At 40.4% G+C, this 23,145-nt stretch overlaps 1 protein-coding gene across 1 annotated transcript; it reads right to left on the bottom strand.

The window, feature by feature from the left end:
- Positions 1 to 21,887: 21,887 nt before the first annotated feature.
- Positions 21,888 to 23,137, bottom strand: RGS21 (regulator of G-protein signaling 21; the record flags this gene model as incomplete). Its single annotated transcript, XM_010154438.1, has 2 exons — positions 21,888 to 22,091; positions 23,042 to 23,137. Coding segments are annotated over 2 exons (300 nt in total), but the record flags the coding sequence as incomplete, so codon positions are not given.
- Between the last annotated feature and the right edge of the window lie 8 nt (positions 23,138 to 23,145).

Below are 23,145 nucleotides of genomic sequence, written 5' to 3'. Positions count from 1 at the left end.
TCAGCAGTAGAGAGCTGGGGGAGGGGCACTAAGTGCCAGATAGCCATTAACAGTTCATGTAACTTATTTATCAGAGAGTTCTGGTGAACTGTTGACAGTGATTTATATAGATGTCTATTTTACATAACGGAAAGAGGGAGAAAAAACATCTTTTTCTTTTATTCTTGAGTAGAATTTAAGTGAAATATTAAGAGAATCGTAGCAAAGAGGTTTGGACATTATGTTCTGGGGCATATTGATCTTAAGTCCCAACATATACCAGCCTACATTTGCAATGCAAAAAGGTAGTTTGTGAATTCCTGGAACAACTGTTGGCATGATGACATGGGACGTTCCTAGTGTGACCGCTACAGGTTTGGAGAAACCAAACAAACACACCCCAACCCCTCCCCCCCGCCAAATCCCAGAATGATGCTACTTTTTTTGGCTTTAGACCTGCAAAGGTTGAACTCAGATGCTTTTTTAATCTATTTTCTCACTAAATCATAGTATTTTGAAGTTTTGTGAAGAAACAAGTATACAGAAGTGGAGATTCTTGCTCAAATAGGGTCGTAGATCGTACATATAATATTCGTCTCAAATTGGCTAGGCCTTGTGAGACCTGCTGTCATCCATGAGGTTACAGCATCATCTCAGATCCCATCCTGTTTTCAAAGAGATTTTGTCAAATACTTTACATAGCCCTAAACTTTATTGACTCTTTGGAAATTCTTTTAACATTAACCACTTATGTAATTAAAGGAAAATTAAGCATGAGCCCACTTACAGAAACCTACAGATAGATGCTTGCCAACCTTTGCAAAATGTCATTATGATAATCGACTTTGTCTAGTTCCAGTTTTGAGCAGAAGTGTTGAAAGATGTTACTTGCCCTTTGCAAGATGAAGTTTTGATCCTAACTGTCACTTTTTAGAATGCAATAGCCCCCAAAACCTGGTACTGTGCTCTCTAACATCTGAATTTTATTCCTCCTTTATACTTTTCCTTTCTTCTTGCTTTGTCACAACTTGTCTGCTGTACCCATTGTTTCTCCTTTCACTTACTGAAGGCACCAACCAGTAGTATTCTACAACCGGTTGAATTCACTCTCCTGTCAGTTCACTAGATGCAGCCGTGCACCTGACTAAGTATCAAAGCAGGTTAAAGACATTTGAAATTGGTGAAAATATGGCCTTGTGGAGACATGAGTGAGGAAAGCAGATCAGCTTGCCACCTCAAAGCAATTAGAGGAATTCAAACCTGTATATTTTGAATTCAAATACATATTTTAACTGTTGTGCTATAGATGAAGTTTCATTATATCACTCAGACACAATTTCAGTTCCGAAGAGCACACTGCATGTGTGATACTAGAATATTAGGTTGGCAGATATGCAGCTTAGTGCTTGAATGGATCTTAATCTCTATGTTGGTCACATATCAGCATATTTACTGCTGCAGCAGTGAGAACCGTGCACGACAGAGAACAGGAGAAGGAAGTAGATCAAATGTTGGGGACAAAAATAGCTGAGAAGTCATGTCAGAGTGATTGGAAGATAGAGTATGGGTTTTTTTGGTATTGAAGGATGTGTAAAAAGAAGGCGGTTTCCCACCACCAGAAAGTGGTGATCTGTTTAAATAAGTTTCATTGCCAGCAATATCAGGGGTCTTGTGGTTACGGGATGACACTTAAGCAAACTGGGTCTAATATTTGGGTCTGCCATGGATTTCCTGTGTGAGTTAGAGCACAACTAAGCCTTTCTGGGTTCACATCTGTCGCCTGGGCATAGGTGTCAACTCCCATATGAGAGAAAGTAGGGTATCTGGAAAGCCTAGGCAGCGCTGGCAAGTATGACACAGGACCTGTGGGAGCCCTGTGGTCTTCTGGGGTGATGAATGAAGATGAGGTAATGCATGAGGGGATGTCAGGTGGCATTATGTCACTCTGTGGGGCAACTGATTTGAATCATTTATCTTTTTTCGATACCTGTAAAATGAGGGAAGGAGTAATTCCTTCTTGCTCCATTTCATTTCTGTCTTCCCTACTAAAACTGTAAAATAATATTTCCAGAGGCTACACATGATAAAGAGACTGTGTGACCTTAACATTCCAGCAGTCTTTTCCTGAGCATTCACAAAGATAATTCAGTCTCTTAAGTAACAGCAGAGGAAAGAAGCCTGCCAACCTTATTATTGTTACTAGAGGTTTGACAGACAGAATAGTGAAGTTTTATTTAAGAAAAATTAAATTTAGAGTAGCAGGGTATGAACATAAGCTGTCACTTTATCCCCTTAAAGAGGAGGTTTTTTTTTTTAAGTTCTTTAATAATTATCAATTTAAACTTTATCCATAGCCTAAAAAGATATCCTTTTTTTCCCCCCTCCTAATTTAGGGAGTCAAGATTTGCCATCCTTGGTCAGTATGATGAGAGGTTTTGTCCTCTTTCTATTTGCTTTGTGCACTGGAAGGCTCCAGGTTTTTGTTCCGTTTAGATATGCCCAGCCTGGGACAGGAAAGCTGAACTCAAAAGGTTATTAGTCCAACCTAATGCGGATGTCAAGTGAATTGATAAGTTTTATGAAGCTGTCAAAGGTATTTGGACTGAGTTTGACTGGATTTTTCTGGGTGGTTTGCTCAGAGAATGAACAGACAAAGCACATGGGGTTTTGGTAGCTTCAGACAGACTGACCCTGCATCACATTTAACAATGGATATGTTTACCTTTCTTTTAGGGGACACCTTTTAAAACGTGTTTTCTGTTTGCTTTATTGCTTCTTAGACAGTTAAAACCAGAAGAGTTGGTGGGTTTTTTCTTCCTTGTTTCCTTTCTACAGCTTTAGATATACGTCGCATGACTACATCTACTGCTTTCCTTATTTACTGGTTCCCTTACAAGGTGAATGTAGGGAGACTTTGCTTCCTCCATCGCCTCACAAGGTCCCATCATGAAAACAGAATATCAGATATGTACTGAATGTCTTCTGCCTACACAGCTGTTTTTGTAATCTCACCATGAGATTACAAATATCGAGTGAAATGAGTAACACCGAGTCCTGACTGATTAGTCAATCTTTTAAAACGGAAGCAGAAGACTTCCACCCAGAGCCATGCTACAGAGGAGACCAAACATGAAAAAGGAAATTGGGGCCAAGTAGTCTGAAAAACTACGTTCGAGACATACGTCCCACATAACCACATGCTCTTGCCAGACAGACCCGAATCTGGTCTTACGCACTGTCTCCTCATGTGAATAAATCAACGTATTTAATGGTTCTTCATTACATCTTTTGCTACTATTTTTTTCAATTACACTATACATAATTGTCTAAAAAGAAAATAAAATTCTTCTGCTTATGTGTAGTGTGATCAGTTGTCGTTCATGCTACCTATTAAAGCAATTAGAGAGTGCATTTGCAGTGTATGTAGTTCAATTTTTAATGAAAACACTATTCCCTGACTGACTTTAACAAATATTACAACAGATAATCCTGAGAATAAAATGCTTTAACATATGTTAAAGACCTGGTGAAACAAATTTTTAACTCAGTTCTTCTAGCATTTGGGTCTAAGGATGAAATAGATTTTAAACCTGACATTGAAAGAAACATTTTCAAGATATTTCAATGGCACTTCTTTAAAATGCATCCATTATGGTTTCATTATAAGCCCAAGCTCCATCGTATAATGGTGATTCATGAACACAGAAGGTAGTGTATAAAAGAAAGCATAACTGAACTTTTTGGTTTAAACTTTAATAATTCCAATTTGAAATTATTTGTATGTGACGTTTAGGTCTGCAGTGAGACATAACTTGTGTCTGTTTAGAGCAGGAGAAGGGTGAGGACATTCGGGATTTTGGGGGGTTTTTCTTATCAGATCAAAATTTTTAAAAATTCATGAAGTCCCACTAACACCACTTCCACGTGGGAAAATGTTTTGGTTAAGTGAAATATTATTTCGATAAAAACAGTTAATGAAAAAGCAAAGAAAATATGAAGACAAAGGATAAAGGGGATTGTAATCCCCTCACAAAATGAAGCAAATATTTGCTGGTGCCCCAGCAAGCCTTCCATCCACAGAGCCCCATCGAATTCCATCTGCACTTCTTTTTTTTTCTGGAAAAAGTGAGATCATTTGGTGAATATTTATATAAGACTATAAAAGGAAAGATTTTAGACTGACAGATATATTTTGAGTCTCCATATATATCAGTAATTTCAAGAAAAAGATAAATTGGGGACACCCAAGACACTGCAGTATCCGTTCTTGGACTTGAAAGTTAATGCCTCCCTCCTAAGCTTCTCCTCTCTCCCTCACCACGGAAGTATTGAAAGGTTAAAAAATAGATTTTCACCAAGTTGCAAAGGCCTGGGATTTTCTCTCCTTTCTCTCTCAACAGATTTGCCGTGTACCAAACCTCTGTGCTCCCTCGGGAAGGGCACAAAGCACATCCTACATGCACCGAGGCGCGCACAGGCCTGCGGAAGTACCTGCGAGCACTCCTCTGACAGCACGAATGGCTAAGAAAAGAGAAGGGATGGTCAGTATGCTAAACTGATACGGGTTTTAATCTTACTAAAAGGTCTGTAGACACTATTAAGTTTACTAATTTTTGCCTTGGGCAAGAGTAAATAAAGACTTAAGGAGAATGTCAAACAGACATTATTGGTGGGAGGTTTTTTTAATTAGACTTGATGGGGACAAGACTGTCCTGGTTAATAGAACTACTACTCCATTTGTAGGTGAATTTAAAATTATGTATATGCATTCATATGCATTCTTTTCCATATTAAGTGCACCACAACCTGGTCATCTTTACATAGCTTTATATTAAACCCATAATTTAATTTTTCACGTCAGATAATAAGGAAAGATAAAGTCTCTGTCAAATAAAATACCTTGGTAATATGACTTAGTTATGTGCCTGCAGTTGTTCAGCTCTCAGACCTTCAACTGCCTTCACCAGGATCTGCAAAAACATAACTCTAGGAATGCTTCTTAATCAAGTTCATTAATCATTGGTATGATTTTCAAGTTCTTGCAAATCCTGTTGACAGTGAAACAGTACGACTGCCAGAAGCTTAAGCCTGTTTCTAGCTGTTAGTAGCAACCAGTGTGTATCATAGAACAAATGTCCGACAGCCAGGGTGTTCTGCGTTTTCTCTTTGAGCATTATTTGATTAATTTTAGTACACTCAGCTTGCATTAAAAAAGATTTGTTGATGGAAAAACAGATAACGGGCACAAACTTACAATTTCATATACCTCATAAATAGCAATAATGAACAACTGATTCTGCTGATTCTGAAGTCCACGTGAGTAAGTTATGAGGTTCATTGGGTTTATAAAAAGGTTTATAATTCTAGATGTCAGGTCACAGAGGTAATGATAAGATTACAAAGGGCTTAAAACATACTTGCAAAAGAAATTCATGCAGCGGATTCAGAGATTTTAAACCATGATGACCTAGTTTGAACTGCTGCAAAATAAAGGCTTTAGAATCGTGTGCGAGTAAAACATCCTTTAGAATGCTATCCAATTTGGATTTTAAGTCTCAGTAGAAGTCTAACATGTCTTAACATGGTGCAGTCATGAAAAAATACATCTCATTCTACTTTGAACTTGTCTTATAGAATCATAGAACCACAGAATGGTTTGGGTTGGAAGAGACCTTCAAGACCATCTAGTTCCACCCCCCCTGCCATGGGCAGGGACCCCTTCCGCTAGACCAGGTTGCTCCAAGCCTCATCCAGCCTGGCCTTGGACACTTCCAGGGATGGGGCATACGCAGCTTCTCTGGGCAACCTGTCCCAGTGTCTCACCACCCTCTCCGGGAAGAATTTATTCCTGATATCTAATCTAAACCTCCCCACTTTCAATTTAAACCTGTTCCCCCTTGTCCTGTCACTACAGGCCCTTGTAAAAAGTCCCCCCCCAGCTTCCTTGTAGCCCCTTCAGGCACTGGAAGGTGCTATAAGGTCTCCCCGGAGCCTTCTCTTCTCCAGGCTGAACGCCCTCAACTCTCCCAGGCTGTCCCCACAGCAGAGGGGCTCCAGCCCTCGGCGCATCTTCGTGGCCCACTCTGGACTCACTCCAACAGCTCCCCCCCAGCCTGTCCCCATGGCAGAGGTGCTCCAGCCCTCGGAGCATCTTTGTGGCTGCCTCTGGACTCGCTCCAACTGGCTCTGATAAAGTTATTGGGTGATTTGTTCCTTGAAAAATTAAACAGATTTAATTTCTTTGTTCTTTTACTAGTAAACTGCTGAGATTGCTGAACCTCAGCCCTAGTTCTTTTTATAAGTCCTTTAAATTTGGAAATGGCAGTTTTAAAACACAGAAATCAAAATCTGGTATGAGACGGTATTTATGGCCCAGTTTATATGCAAGGACATTAATACCTCCCTGTATGAATAACCAAAATACAAAAATGGACTTCCTAATCACATTTGAATGCAGAAAACATGCGTGTGTGTATATAATACATATTATTTGGTTATGGTCTCTTAATGTGGTAGCTGCTGGCTAAGGGGGATGTGTGAACAGCTCCCAAATGAGAAAGAATGTGGTTTTGTACCCGAAGAGCAGGAATAATTTTCCTTTTTTAATTCTGCAGACTTCCTTTCAAAGGAAACTGCAGTTTAATTACCCACAGCATATACATATATTGGTAGCTATTTGGAGATAGTCCTATTAATTTTTCAGTATTCGGAGTATTTAAAACCTAGTGCATTTTTCTTCAAAAACATTTTTAGCAAATCAAAAATGTCTTATCGGTATTTTTTCAAAAAGGACACTTTTCCTTATATGCCAACCTTGAAAAGAAGACTTCAATTTTCACTAGTCCTTTAAGTAAGAAAACCCTTGTCCTGATTTTTGCAACACATAGTCAGTGTGGGCTTCTGTCAGTTTGTGATGGGGGACTGCATGAATGCCGTCATTCCTTGGTGATAAAAGTGTCATAAAATCTTGCGGAATATGAAATCATGGAAGGAGAGTACGCTGGGTCTTTACCATTGTCAGCCTACAGTCCTGGCTGAATCTGAGCATTGTGACTCTTCCTATTTGAAAGCCTTTTGCCAAAGGTATCTAAGGAGTGTAGAGTCTTTTATCAGAGCAGAAAGGCAGCTAAAAGCAGCCTTCCAGTGACTGAAGGGACCTACAAGAAAGCTGGGGGGGACTTTTTACAAGGGCCTGTAGTGACAGGACAAGGGGTTTACATTGAAAGTGGGGAGGTTTAGGTTGGATATTGGGAAGAAATTCTTCCCGGAGAGGGTGGGGAGACACTGGGACAGGTTGCCCAGAGAAGCTGTGGATGCCCCATCCCTGGAAGTGTCCAAGGCCAGGCTGGATGAGGCTTGGAGCAACCTGGTCTAGTGGAAGGTGTCCCTGCCCATGGCAGGGGGTGGGACTGGGGGATCTTTAAGGTCCCTTCAACCCAAACCATTCTGTGATTCTGTGATAAATCTCTGCTTGAGCATAAAGCTGTGCTGTCCCCTGCTGGGAACTAATATAAACTTCCATTTCTTGAAACAGCTTTTACAGAGCCTTGTCTGAGCCCACTTTCCTGCGAATTTCTGTTCTTTTTGTCCCTTCAAACCTAAACATGTGTGTTTGTTTTGTTACCTTTATTTTTGTGCCTTTAGTTGAGTGATTTGGGTCATCGAGCCAGAGTCCTCAAAGCCAATGGTTCTGCTGTATGTAACTGGGTGGACGGGACTGAAACCGGGTAAGAAACCAGGTTCTATGCCTGGATGATTTGTGCTTCATAAAGAGTGAGAGTATTGAATTTTCAAACTTGTTTGCCAAGGAAAGGAAGCCTAGTTACCATGTTGTCTTCTGTCTGCCCGGCCTCCTTGCACAGCAACTCTCTAAGCCGATTGTGACTGAACGTGATGGAGGGGTGCAGGTAGGGTCCTTCTGGCTTTATGAAGCTGATGATGGGGTAGAGGAGGCTGGATTTGATATGAGAGCACACGGTGTCTCCAAACCGTGTGCTGTTCCTGCTGCTTCTTGCCTTGCCAGAGCTCTCTATAAGCAGTGGGAGGGAGAAGGCATGCAATGTAAGGGTTGTGGGTGTAAGAAATTGAATCTTAAAGGGTGAGGTGGTAGGTGACAGCAGGGCAAGACTTTGTGATGAGAGCAGAAGACACAAGGTTCCATAGGGAAAACAGGCATCACTGGTTCCAGTGTTCTCACCACAGCTTGCTAAAAAGATGGAGTCGCAAATGCCACAGCTTGATTTTTGCTTCTCAGTCTAAGAAGGATCCATCTTTGGGCAGAAAAGGGGATTTTGTAACAGACTCTATCAGGATGGGCAATGCAGGGGTGGCAAGGAGGCGAATACAGCGGGCAGACTCAGGCACGCATTAATGGGTGGGCGTGTTGGCAGATACTTCCATGCAAGTCACTACCTTCCTTCCATTTTCTCAGACAGCCCTTAAAACCTGCAGTTGTGGAAACATCACATCTATGTATAGATGGAGTGGCTCAAATGTGGGCCAGAGTGCTATCTCCATCCTCCTCCCACAGGTCAGACACACCAAAAAAAGCATGCAAGGCCGTAACGTCCACCCCCACGCTGAGTGGTATTTAGCCTTCTGTGGGTAGAGAGGCAGGCGAGGGATCACATCAGCAGGACCTCACAACCCAAAATACCCCAAGTCAAGAAAAAAGGCGAGGGGAGGGGAATAGGAAGTGGGGACAGCGAGCCTGGCTTTAAAAAAAAAAAAAAAGAAAGAAAATGTAACAACTTTGCTGTAGAGGAACTGAAAGTACTGCTTTTACAGAAGAACCCAAACCAGTCCTACCAGCTACTGTGAAGTTGAACTCTGCCCTGACTAAACCAGCACAGACAGACTCCCCTTAATCACGAGATAAGCAGCAACTGGAGTGAAGGAGACTTGAGATCCGTGCCCTGTGCTGTGCACGTGCATCCCTACGTCCTAACTTGGTTTGTAAATCACTGGTTATTATCACGAGAGAGTGGCAATGATGTGGTGATGAAGAAAAGAGATTTCTTCTTCTTTCCCCTTCAATTTTTCCCCGAGAAAATTTCCTGACAACCCTCTTGCAATATATATTTTTCTTTAGAAAAATCTCAATTTTCCCATCCAAAAGCTTTTGATGAAATATCACGGGCAGGTTTAATCACCTGACATGTAGAAACAGAAATGTGCAGGCTATTCAACTGGATGTTGATTGCAAGATCTGAACTTGAAAGGATCCCGCACGCAAAGCTGAGGAATGGGGTACAAATAAGTTGAGAGCAAAAATGCTCCCTGTTACTCGTGATGAAAGCCTCCTCCAGCTTTGTGTCGCTGCCACCTTTCTCTGCCTCAGTTTGCAGATGGTTGGTGTGTGGCAGTTTACAGCTTCCTTATGCAGGCCACTGGGGTGCTATTCAGCATGCATTGTAGCAAATAAATAATAATTAAAACCCCCTCAAAAACTACAAGAAAGCACAAGGACGTATACAAGGGCTTCATCAGCGTGTGAAGGCTCTCACGGAGCCTTCGGAGTGTCCAATTCCAGTTGTGTGTGTACAAGTGAACATACAAAACTTTGTGATCGTACCCTTACCACTCATCCTATAACTGCAGGGACACAAATGAGGGAAATGGAGTTTTCACCTACCTCCTTGCATAAATCTAAACTTTTCTCTAAGATGCCTTAGAAGCAGCCCGCACTTCTGTTGTGCTTCACTGCTGTTGTTACCCATCGGCAGACATGCCCACGTTCTCTTCCTCAGACTTCACAGCGCGGCCCCTGGCTCTCCGCTTGCCAGCTGTGAGGTGAGCACGTGCTTAAATCCCTTCGGAACCGGCCTTCTTTCTCGAGATGACATGTGGCGCGGTCTGTGACACGTACACAGCATAAAATGATAAATGGGAGCTTAGTGTGGTCAGCTTAAAGAAACTTTTTTAAGAAACCGTCCTTTAACTAGTTCAATATATCTTCCCTTTCTGCTTCCTTTCTTGTGGGGAGTTACGATTTATTTAATGCAGCGTCAAGGCGTGGGCTTACAGCGGCCATAATTGATGGATATTCACAAAAATTATGTGACAGATTCCAATCAACATTGCCTTATAGAGTATGCACGAGAAAGTTTGGAAAACAAATGTCCCAGGTACCTAAGTGCCTACTGAGTGGAAAAATGTTTGACTGTGGTAACAGGCTGCGACCGTCTCTGGTCACCCAGTAGTGTGCACTTTCAAAGCGTTGCTTTTAAAAATTAAGAAAATAGTAGAAAGTATATATCTGATTATTCAGTCAGAAACTAGTACCTGTCGGACTGCTTCAGGAGAAAGTGGGTTGACTCATCTGATCACCGGGCAGGCATTCTTTCATGACCTTTTTTTAATCTGAGTCTAAGGTAGAGAGGTAGCAGAGCCATTTGGGGGGACAGATTAGAAAGTGTGACAGATGTGGAAACAGAGAGGGTTCTTGAGAGGGTGTAGGAGCCTTTGCTTACATTTTCTATTGCTTTATGTTTTCGCCTTATGCTTTCCCTTCAGCTTGACCCAAATATCTGCTCTTTCAGCATTTTCAAATTTCCTTGCCAACCTTAATCAATAGGTGTAATACATAATCCCAGTGCTTTATCCCTTTGGGGTTCAGCTGGAAACGGAAGCAGGATGCTGGAGAGCTAGACCTCACCGAGCCATAAGCCCTTGCTGCAAATTGGCTCATTCATGCCTGATTTCTCCATCAGTTTTTAATCTTTTTTATACTAAACTTGTGCCTGTAGTTAGTGAACAAAACAGGAGCACATGTGAGTTTGAGCTGGAATGTGGCAAGCTGCTTCAAATTTGAAGCATTGGTTTGAAGAAACCCAGAGCTTCCTTGTTCACACAATAAACGATCTGTTAACTACCCCTTTCAAACAAGTGAAGTTCTCTTTCCTGCTCTGTGTTTTCAAATCAGTCAAAGCTGGAAGAGATAAATTTGTCCCTAAACTTCAATACCCTGAGATAGACCTAAACCAAAGCACAAAGTCCAAACAGATGGTACATCTTGTTTAAGAGCAGAAGCCTCATTTCCTGCAGTCGTGTGGAAAGGAGGATGAACATGGCTATAAGAGAAGCAGATTGAAAGGTCCTTGAAACAGTACTATTTGTTATACTTTGGTGTCTCTAAAAACATGCAAAACCAGAAGAGTACGGGAGGGTTAATTAGCTACTAGCCCAGCCAGGTCACCTAAAACAAATGCTTTTTCAACCTGATGTCTCCAGTCCACTCAGCAGTACCCACATTTCTTTGTTTTTCTTTCCAAAAGCTCATCTTTACCATGGCAGCTCAGTTACATCCCTGTTTGCCTTCCAGAGCTTTCCATACCTTCCTCCAATCTTCACATCACGAGGGCAGAAGCTGCTGTCTTCCCTGTGTCACCTCTCCATGCCTCTTAGTGGCTTCCTTCTCTCTGCATACCTGTGAGACAAGAGGGACAACCCGGCCTCCTCCGTGGCTATTAGCTCCCTCGTGTCACTGAGGGCAGCCTGCTCTCGGCCCCCTGCGCAGCTTGCGCAGCCAGGGATGCAGCTCCAGGAGCTGTCGGTCCGTGCTACCTGACAGATCTGCCCGGTGGCTTCTCCCATCGCTGGGCCTCCAAAGAGGTTTGGTTTTGTTACTGGAGTCCAGCGTTGGAAACAGTCACGGATCTGTCAGCCTTGAGGAAGGCAGGAAATTCCCTTGTTTGTGTCTTTTTTCTTCCCAACCTTGGCAGTATTTGAGCACATGCATACCTCCAGACTGAGAAGATTCAACAGGTCAGTTCTTAAATATGCATATAAAATAATTTCCTAGTAGGGTTGGAACACTGAATATCCAGCTTCCACTGAAATACAGTTGAAATTTACTTGAAATATTTTATCACATAGGGACCCATAAATCCATAAAGTATCCTAATTGCTAGGAGGCTGCGGATGGTTCTGAACGTAGCTCAAAACTCTAATCAGAGCAAGTCCTAATTGTTCTAATGTAATTTTTAGTCGCTGTCTTCATGCCAACAGTGCTATCTAAAGAACTACCACAAGGTGGTACCACAGTATTTTGTAAAATGCCGAAATTACTGTGTCAAACTACTATTTTCTTACTATAGGTGTAACGTACAACAGGTGCGGATACAAAACCTGTATGTTTTCCCATACAGCCACAGTAACATTTTCCAGTTCTTTGGTAAGGACAGTGGGGCCTGAATTGAATAAAGACATTGCCCTGGAGATGCCAGAGTAGTCAGGAGCCAAGGGAACAAGAACGTCCCGGGCAGTTCTGCTGTATGGGAATTGAGCACCAACTTTGTGTTCAGTGTCTGCTGTAGTGTTTGGGTCAATGTCAGTGAAGCCCATCTACTGTGCCGGCGAGGATTTCTCCTCTGGTCCATTATCTATTCATTGTTCGAGTGAGTAACCCATCTCATGGGAACGCTGTCCTTTCCCTCAGGATAAACATAGCAAAATTCCAAATAAAGCCTCAATCTGTATTGCGTACCTGTAATCCCATCATGCTGGTTCCTTGAATCACACCCTGTGTCTTCTGGTTTTATGCTGCTTTAACACATGGTTCACGTCACCTTGACTGAGACACTATTTATGCTCATCTCTTTAATGTTTCTTTATAAATGAAACATCTGTTGCCCTAATTTCTCAGTCACTGAATTCCTGCCAATTCACTCATGTCTTTTGGATAGATGAGGCACCTCCAATTTCAAAATGCTACGGTATTAAAATTTTGGAGAGTTCTCTGCCCTGTGAATACTAATAGATTTTTGAAAAAGAAATGAGCCTTAAATAGTTCCAGACTGAAGTTCAAGACGTGTATTGAATTGTAGGGCTGCCTTTGGACCTGTGCGTTCAGATCTACATGTACTGCTTTCAATCCTTGAAGCAAAGCTCATTGGAATGGGTTGTCCTTGATGCAAGGCCCTGCCCCTGGAATTCAATTTTTACACTCCCCACTGTAGCCAAAGCCTAAAGGGGCATTGCATGAGCATTATCTATTGGTTCAGGTCTTGGAAAGGTGTTTCTGGTAAGAGCTAATACATACACCTGAATAAAAAAGCTCTTATACCAAGGTGCACAGTGTCCTTCAACAATATCCCTAGGTATCACCTCCCCAGGGGGCTGCATTTCAAGCTGTCTTCCCTTAAATGCCTTAGCTTAACATTTATGAAGCTGCACCTCATGACATTTTTGTCTGTCATTATGCTCCTGCCCCTGTGCAGTTCCTCTGCAATTGTATTGTACTACCTCCCTTTTTAAGGCCTGCAGGTTTCATTTGCATCTGAATTTCCTTTGCTTTTATATAATGATGAACTTAAGGGAGATGTCTAATGGGCTGTACTTCCTTTTGTGATTTCTCTTTTTTCATATGGACTGCCAACAAAACATCAATTCCCTGGATAATTTAAAATGTGTAATTAACATGAAATTAATAATAACACCAGAATAATATTGACACTTACTGCAAAAATAACATGTAAGATAAAATTTTCTTAAAATATAAATAGATAATTTTGTGGCAGAGACTGCAATGTTTCTGTAAGCACTTTGGTAAAGCATAACTTACAGGAATTTTCTGGTAGACCTCAATTTCCTATGCATCAAACCCTGTTTTCACAGAGGATGGTAAAGTATGAATTAATTCATATTTCCATCCATTCTAAAAGGAAACAAAACAAACAACCCTTTGTTTAAGGAAGAAACAAAACTTATTATTTTTGTAATTATTATATCTATAGATACAGTTAACCTGAAAATGCATTTTTAGGAGATAAACTACTTAATGGTGGTAGGCATTCTTTTATATTCATTCACAGAAACCTATGGGGATCCTTAGGGGACCAGATGAACATTTAAAAAAACTGGAATCCTCTATTTGTGTTCCCCTTTACCATTCCTCCAACTCTAATTTCAGAATATGGACTTATTGCCTAGTCACATGTTTCCAAAAAAAAAAAAGAGCATTAGTTCTTACATCTTAGACTAATGTTAGCAAAAGCTTGGAGAGCTACCAGTAAAATACGACTGCAACCAGCAAGCGTATTTTTAAACTATCCGATTTTCCTGGTTTAAAATTTATGCAGAAATGCAATTTCTCTAAGAAAACCAATGTATTCCTGGCAGCAGAATTCAGCTGCAGTGTCATTGTCACTGCAGAGACACCTACATAAAGTGTGAGAATAACTGAAAAATGGAATGGGTGTCAGAAAGTATGAAGTATGATCCAAGTACAGTTTATTTTAATAACTCCTGTCTCAGAATACAGAATTTCCATTACTGACTCGCTATCAACAGTGAAAAACATTTGAGACTGTAAAAGGTGTCAGTATTAATGGGTCTGTCTAGTCTGGAATATGTTGCACTTACCATTTGACATGAAAAGATATGTCACGAAAACCCTTTTATGCCATTTAACAAGCCATGTTTTTCCTTTCATTCTCCTAAAAGGCTCAGCTCTGGTAAGAAATTCAATACATTCAAGGGCTTTTCACTACTGCCACGTTATCTCGTTCCAACAGGCAAAATGATTGTATTTAGATCAAAATCCAGTCCACTCTTCTGAAAATAGGTTCAGACCAATTTGAAAGTATTCACATCGAATAGTTGCTGACGGTGCTTTGAGACAAGAGATAGCACCGTACAGACTTAGAATGGACTTGAAGCAAGAGAAATCCCTTCGTGATGAGGAGCTTGGGTAAAGGACCAGGTAGGCAGACTGCAGATCTTTGACAAATATGAGCAATGCCAGCAGTACCATAGTGTCAGTCCATGGCACTTTATCTCCTATCTCCTTGTTTATGTAGTGTCCTTTTACAGCGTCGAGAGAATTTCAGAGGTTTGCTGCTGTCAGTCCATTCAGCCTGAATTTGCCTATGCATCTTCTCCAGTGAATATAATGTTTTAAATAACAAACGTGTTCAACCTCTCAAAGGAGCTTCCCCTGTCACATTATGTGAAGAATGAGCTTCCTTAAGTTTGCGATATTTATTCTTCTTGACATTCTTTATCTTTTAGCTATTTAGAAGCAGGTTCTATTTGAGCCCTGGATATTGGGTATTTGCTTAGGTTAGTGGCAGAAATCATAGAATGAATCACAGAATCATAGCATGGTTTGGGTTGGAAGGGACCTTAAAGACCATCTAGTTCCAACCCCCCTGCCATGGGCAGGGACACCTTCCACTGGACCAGGTTGCTCCAAGCCTCATCCAGCCTGGCCTTGGACACTTCCAGGGATGGGGCATCCACAGCTTCTCTGGGAACCTGTCCCAGTGCCTTCTCACACTCTCCAGGAAGAATTTCTTCCTGATATCTAATCTAAACCTCCCCACTTTCAATTTAAACCCGTTACCCCAAATCTAGAAGTAGGTTAGAACTCTTACTAACACTATTTCTGTGTGACGGGAGTTTACAAACTCTGTAACCTACAGCCCAGAGTTAACACAGTGCAGTTATTCTGTATTTTACTGGGGGAAAAAGGTCCTGCATTTTCAACAACAGGGCTTTTTGCCAATGGAATTTGGTGAAGAAAAGGTGACTACAGTGCAACTCACCGAAGAAGGTTCGGCGTAGGGGTGATTGACCAGTGTGAGAGACTGAGCTGGATAATCTCTGTGTCCTGCCTTGCTCTATTCCCCACGCTCTGCAGGCACAGAGACGTTGCTGCCAACACAGATAAGAACAAGAATGTTTTGATCCAAAATGCTAAATCTTATCTTCATGATTTCTCCTCTTCCTGCCCTTCTCTCTCTGTTAAAACCTGATAGTTAGAAGACAGCATAGTACTTTTGAAATTATTCAGAAACTAAGTTAAGGAATTTTTTCCCACTTTCCTGGTTTATGAGATTTTAAGTTATAACCAGTGTATTTTAAAAAAAAAAAATATTTCCCTGGAGCTTTTACTGAGGACATGTTTTTGTTTGCCTTTCCAGGACTGTTATGCATAGTAGGGAAACTACTCATAGAACTAAAAATAACCTACATGCAAACCTGAATGGAAACAGATAAGGGCTGATGGACAAATCCAGCTCTACTTATTTTATATGCAAATACCTAAGCCCATGCAATAGAGGGGAAAGAAAAAAAAAAGAAAAAGAAAAAAAAATACAAGGCAATGTCTCATTTAGGACAGAGGAATGAGACCATGGCAGCTAGAAACCATAGCAACGATACTAAAATAATAGGGCAGGGAACCATTTGCTCTAGTACTGTCTCATTTTTCTCACTAAAGATCACAGCATCCAGGGCCTCCTCTGAAATGTGTAAGAATGCACTGAGTCTGATTTCCAAGGCCTAATATTATAGCAGCTGGGAAAAAATGGAAAAGAAACTTTTCTGGGTGGTGATGTCTCTCTGAGTGAACAGCTTAAGAATACTTGAGGTAGAGCTTTTAATGATAAATTTGGTGTCACTTGTCAAGTTCTTCAAAATGTTTTTGTTACAAACTGAGTATGTCAAATGAAGCTATTTCAAAACTCCAGTGTCGGTTACAGTTCCGTTTGGAGCTGAGGCAGCGTATCGAGCTGTATTTACTGAGTGAAGGTGAATATGCATGGGGATCTCCTTTTCATTACTCACTTTCATTTTCCCTAACAGACGGCTGGGCTGCTGCGTGGGCTACATGAGGCTTTTAACCAGGGTCAGCAAACGTGGCAGTGCCTCTCCTCATGGCTTTTTTACCCCCGTGTTACTCAGGATACCGAAAGGCAGGAAGTATGCTTCGTTTTCCAGATCCATAACGTGCTTTAAAGTTCCACCGGCAATACAAAGTGTAATTGCCATCGAGAAGTGAAGACTTCAGACTGATTTCACCAATTTAATCTACTCTGCCCCTTCTTTGCAGCAGCCAAATTATAGATAGGGTAGGTTTCCCCGGCTCAGACATAGCAATAAAGTGTAGATGTAGCAGGTAGTCTGCCCCCAAACTCAGGGAGTCTTCCTGGTAAAAAACCCAGCTATTTTCAGCCTCCGGTCTTCAGAACTTCTGCATATTTTATATTTCCAGTTCAGATAGTGGACTGTATTATCTCGCATCTGGTCTGACACCCCCATAGGTGAGCCAGGGCCCTTCCAGTAGCTTATGTGCCTTCGTTCACAAGATTCCACACAAGCTGGAGCATTTCTAAAGATGTGTGGTATAGAGGGAAGATAAAAATCACAAATGCCATGAGCCAGCTCTGCCGTGCATATGCGGGGAAGTTGTCAAACTGAATGTTTTCTGGCTGCCGGTTGCTGGAGTAGTTTGGCCACACTGGTATCAGTCATGTTAGGATAATTTGAAGCAATTGTCAAAGCTGATACTGCCTCTTTCCATGACTGAATTTAATTTCCAAAGCTGTAGCCACTAAAACAGCTCAAGGGGGTCAAGAAGGGAATCTCCCATAGATATCTAGAGGGAGACCTGCTCTAGGGAAAATAAGGCTGGTTTGAGGAGGGTGGGGTTGCCCCAGTCACTGGAAAGCCCAGGGAGACAAGGGTGAGCGGGGTGTCGGTGTGCCATGGGGACAGGTCTCCCGGGTCTGACACCAACCACAATGCTGGAGAAAAGCCCTTGCGCTGAAAACTGCTGATTGAAAATCCGCTCTGACAACTCTGCGATTCTGTACTGTGAACGTTTTGTTTGGGTCAAGGTCAAAACAGAAGTCTAGGAGGTTCTTGTGCAAAGCCTGTGATGATGCGTGTCTGTTCAAATATAGGTTTGCATTATAGTGTTAGCAGGGAATTTTGTGATAAACCGGAAAAAACAGAGTCTTCCTCACCAACATTTACGGAAGCATGCTGAATTTAACAAGCCTTTGACAAGACATAGCTAAGGGTCTTGCAGAGCCCTGCTGCCACTGGAAATACACCTGGCTGCCTATAGTTTGGGATCCTGTGCCTCAAAACAACCCTGGTAGCAGTTCTGTGTTGAGTCCTAATCATGCATTGTAGTTATGTACATGCTTAGTGTTTTTATATTTGTATATTATAAAACATATAAATACATGGTGTGTTATATATAGCTTTATTTATTATTACATGGTTATGCCTTTAATTTTAAATCTGGGTCAGTCCTGTCATGATGTGAGCATGATAGATCTGATGAGGTCTGTGAGTCTAGATGCTGTTGGAGCTTTAGGATTGGCACTGTGTGCAGGAATTGTGATTTTTTTTTTTTTTTTTTTAAGAAATGCAATGTCCACTTTTCATTTATTTCTACCATTTCTATTTGGTAGGATATTTTTGTAAACCTATTTTTTTGTGCTGAATGGGATTGAGTCCTTTAAGGAGAAAATTATTCTCAGAACTGAGATCTTTGCCTGGCTTGGGCTTGTAAACAGAGGGGGAATATCCCAATTAACTTTTCAGTGAAAGCAAGTGGGAGTCTTGGAGTGCAAACATGGCTTCTAATGCAAGTTTTTACAAGTGCTTTCACTTAGGTGCAACAGTATTTTCTTCCTCTTTTTACTATGAACTAGCAAAAAAACCTCACAACAAATCCTCCCTAAAGATTTCACCGTAACTTCTGTAAGATAATTACTGAATGTGCAATATTCAGTATTAACGGCACTGCAGTCTTCTCTTCTTTCCCCACTGTAACCCAGAGCAGTTATTAGGATAAATAATTCTGGTAATGTGCTTGAGGTTCCACAGGAGTAGGTGATGTACGAATTTGTAAGAATAGTTGTGACCTATCTCCACAAAAATTATATCCAGGTTTTTCAAAGTTTAGTGGCTTTGACAATGAAGATGGTCTGATAATAAGCAGCTTTACTCTGGAGGATCACTCTGAAGCTTTAACATAAATCCTGCCTTTCTGGGGTGTCTGCATGCTTCCCAAATCTCAAAGGACATAAATATACTGCATTTTGATGGAAGATAGAGGTAACCCCTAATTTTCATAACTACTACAAAACAGGTTACACAATTAGGCCAAGCTCATACTGGAAGTCCTTGGTAAAGCTCTGGGATTTTGGCAAAGTTCAGTATAAATCTTCTAAATCACATCTGGAAAATGCCTGGCTTTTTCCTATGTCAAATTATCAGAGCTCATTAGGCTGTGACCTTTTTTTGGTGTTGTAGAAGTATGAAGTAGGAAGTTTTAGACCTAGAAAATAAAGACAAATAAAGACTACTGGCTCCCATCTTTCATATCTTGGGTGTTTTCAGATACTCTCTGAAATGGATCTTTAATAACATTATAAAAGTTCTCAGAAATGTGATTGTTAAACCTCAAAACACTTCAATGCGATGTAGATTTTTTTCTTGTTTAACTGCATGTGACATAGCCAGACAGTGCTCTGAGGGCTTAAAAACTGTGATTGTGCATCCAATTACTGTTGGATTTATATGAATTTATAGTGATCATTTATTTAAACTGGTAAAGTTTCATCTCATATTTAAGCATCTGAAACAGATTAATTAATAAAAATGTTGAAAGGCTTGATCAACAACAGAAGTTTAATTGACTTAGGTAATTAAAACCAGCATCGTTTTAATTAGGGGGTTATGAAAGGATTAGTACTGTTACTTTACACTGAGTCTGTGACAACCACTAAAAGTGTAATTACTGTACATTTCTCTTAAAACATTCTAAATTAATTGAGAATGTGTTAAAACCATTCATGATTTTTTATTGTGCAATTATTAAAATGAACATCAAATACTAACATGTTAAGAATGATCTACTTTTTTGACAATAATTATGCTGTTCATCATGGAGAATCAGTCAGACATCATGTGGGCATGATGCTTCTGATTACTGTTTTTATATAGTTATCAAAATAATAACATGCATTATTTTCACCAAGTTTGGTTTAGATATATTTTAACTCCTCCTTATGCGGCATTTTCAGTCAGGAATTAGAGATCCCTCGCAGCCAACTTTCTACAACTTTCTAGCTCTGTTCCTAGTCAGAAGCATGCAAGATTTCAGGAGTTGTGAGATTTCATGATCATACATCTATTTTCAAGTTACGTCTTTATCCTTAGGTCCCAAACGACTGGTAGAGCAGATTTTTTGGATTTCTACTTGCCCTGCTAAGAAAGGTGACATGATCCCATTTCTTCTTAAGTGCGGGAATTTTCTCTTCTGAAAATGAGAATTTGATTTGTAAGAAGGAAAAATGACTTGCTTCATTTTTGAGTAAATGATGCAATTTCAGCCATGTAGTCTTGACAGTGACTCTAAGTAGCTGAAATCCCCTGATGCAGAAAGGGTACCAAGAGCGCGCTGCAGGCGGAAGTTGCGATTTTCCACCGAAGTACCATTGCAAAATGAATGGTAGCTGTGGGACTGCAAAAAAAACCCACATCCTCCTTGTAGCTCAACCTCGGCAATCGTGTTCATTTCTCTATTAACCACTAGTACTGGGGAAGGAAGAAAATACAAAGAAATGCAGCCATCGAGCACTAAAACTAGGGGTTAGAATAGATGATGGGTGCCAAAGGACATATCAAAGAAGAAATTGATGATGGGTACCAAAGAACATTGATGATGGGTATCAAAAACCAAAGTTTGCACCCAACATACTGACATAAGCTGTGACAGGACATTAACCCGAGTACATAACCGAATGCAGCGTCCTGGGGCTTTCAGGTTGCTTAAAATCCTTTATTGTCTAAAAGAATTGGTTCCTTATGTAGTTTGGCAGAATAGAAAGGATCTTTTGCACGGAGGATGTGATGGTGTGTGGAAGGCATGAAGTTCCAAACAGGGAGATGTTCCTGGAGATTTAGAGCAGCTCAAAAGCAAAATAACCAAAAGGGTCAGATTCATATCAAATGAGAGATTTGTCTTTCTTTTACAAAAATCTTATTGCTGTCTCTTGTACATAGAATTATTTTCCATAGTGAAGATTCTCCCTGCCCCATATGGTTTAAAATATTTTTTCTTCAGTGCTATGCCACAGCTCCTTCTTTCATTTAAATATATGCAGTAAATCCTCTAACAGCAGTGAACGAGATCGGTGTGGGCATTTGGAGAAACCTGAAGATTGCACTAGAATCCTATCGTGTCTTGCTCCTTTGAAACATAACACCATGCCTAAATTTTGATTTACGTGCGTACTTGCCTCAAACTGTTTCTCTGATGCCCACCTTTCTGCTTATCTGTATTTAATTGAAAAATGGTAATAATTATTGACATTACTACTTCATGAGTGCATGGGAACGGCATCACTGATACAGTTGGAAAAGCAAAGAAAATTAATTATTAATTGAAAGTGTACGAAGTAAGATTTACTCTTTTTTTCTCCCCAAATCCCTACAAAATTAATGAATTAGAAATTTCCATTAAATATAAATTAAATGAACACAAAGCAAAATTGGAGAGTCATACTGAAGAGCTGTATTATGAAAAATTAATCTGCTCTGAATGCCAAGATCATGTGTTAGAAAGCAGCTGCCTATTTATTAAATATTATCATAGTATGTTATCTACCATATTCCTACTTTTCCTCTTTTGAATTGGTATAAAACATATGTTTAAAAGAGGGTTTGTTTTTTTTTTTTTTAACAAATTACAGACAAGACGATGAGTGAATGAGTAAATGTATTCAAGTCCCCTGAGGGGAATTTACTTTTTGAGGCCATACTTGCAAAGAAAAATCAACAGCAAACCAGGAAACCAAAACACTCTGCTTAAAAACGTGAAAACAGTTTGACAAACAAAGCAAGCACTGGACAAATTATCAGTGGTCAACTTCTCTGCTAAAAAGGTAGCCCAGGTGTCTTAGCATACTCCATCCCATTTCCCAAATATTTGTCCACCTTTATTAGAAAGTATCATGTGCACACTGTACTTAAAAGCAAGCTGGCACAGGAAATTCTTAGACCTGGTTCATACAATCACTTAGTAAAATATTATATTTACTGAGTTGCAAGGGCAGACATTTGCAAATTCATAATCCCTCGGGTCTTTGGCATTTATTTTCTTACGAAAATGGGAGCCATCTCTTCTGATTTCCGTTCTGTTGCTTCCTTACTAGTTCCTTGTACTCTTCTGACCTTAAAAACCTGGGAAAAGAGTCCTTCGCCATGAGACTGTAGATTAACCTCTGAGCATCATCAAAGCAGCTGAGCGTGGGCTCAGAGATATTCTGAGAGATGTGGTCTTTGGTATGGAAGTCAATATTAATCTGCAGGAAGAAAGGAGGCATAAAATTCATGTCAGATGGATTGGAAAGCTTGTGTACAGAACACAATCCGCATTTGAATTTCTTTCCAAATACCCTGGCTGATGCAAATAAGCAGGAAGGTCAGGCCTTCGTTTCTAGCATACGGAGTTATTAATTCTATTTGGCTCTTAAAAAGATGGCATCACTGAAAAAAAGAAGGGGAAAACTTGCTTCTGATTTTCACATCTTTTTACCAAACCAAATGCTATGAAGTACCAGTTCTCAAGGAGTAAATGAGAGGTGAGGGTACTCAGCATTGTTTTAGGCTTTGGCCCTATCTATTGTGTAAGCATTTTTTGGTTTTAATAACAATAAAATGGATTTCATTCACATATAAGACATGAGGACATTCAAAGCACCCTCAGTATCAAAGGCAAAACCGTCAGTGTAGAAGTTTGTTGAGGAGTAGAACGTGAACAGTAATTCATTAGCAAGTTGTTCCTTCACAGTAAGCGTTTTTTAAAATAATTATGAAATTGAATGCTGTGACAGCAATGTTTGCATTTTGATATTCATCATGTCAAAAATACCTGTGCAAAAGAATAAATGCAGTCATTAACATTCCAATATACTGATGCTTAAAATATGGAGGAAATGGTGCATTATAAAAATGGGTAGGGAAAATAAATGATATTGAACATACATTGCCTTAGACATGTCAAAAGGTGGGATACACCCATGTGTTGTGTGAAGAACGTATTTAAAGCATTGTATTTAACCAAAAGAGGTCTTTGTTTCCTTCACAGAGTTCCAGGCAGTGTTTTCTTCCTGGTAAATAACTGACACAGAAATGGAAGTACAGCCACACTGAACTGCCTTTTTTGTCATTTCAGAAACTTTGGATTTGAATTTTCCACTTGATTCCCATCCTCAATGAGCACTGAAAGTACACACAAAAAACTCCTCTTTACCTCCTTTGGAGCATCAGCTTGTATAAAGTCAGAATAAATCTTTTGGGCTTTTGAGGCAATCTTAGTGGAGGACTTGGTTTTCTTGAAGTCCTCGCAGGCCAGCC

This window comes from Eurypyga helias, unplaced genomic scaffold (genome assembly GCF_000690775.1).
Source record: "Eurypyga helias isolate BGI_N326 unplaced genomic scaffold, ASM69077v1 scaffold11786, whole genome shotgun sequence".
Taxonomy (NCBI): domain Eukaryota; kingdom Metazoa; phylum Chordata; class Aves; order Eurypygiformes; family Eurypygidae; genus Eurypyga; species Eurypyga helias.
This window is presented reverse-complemented; position numbering and strand designations above follow the sequence as displayed.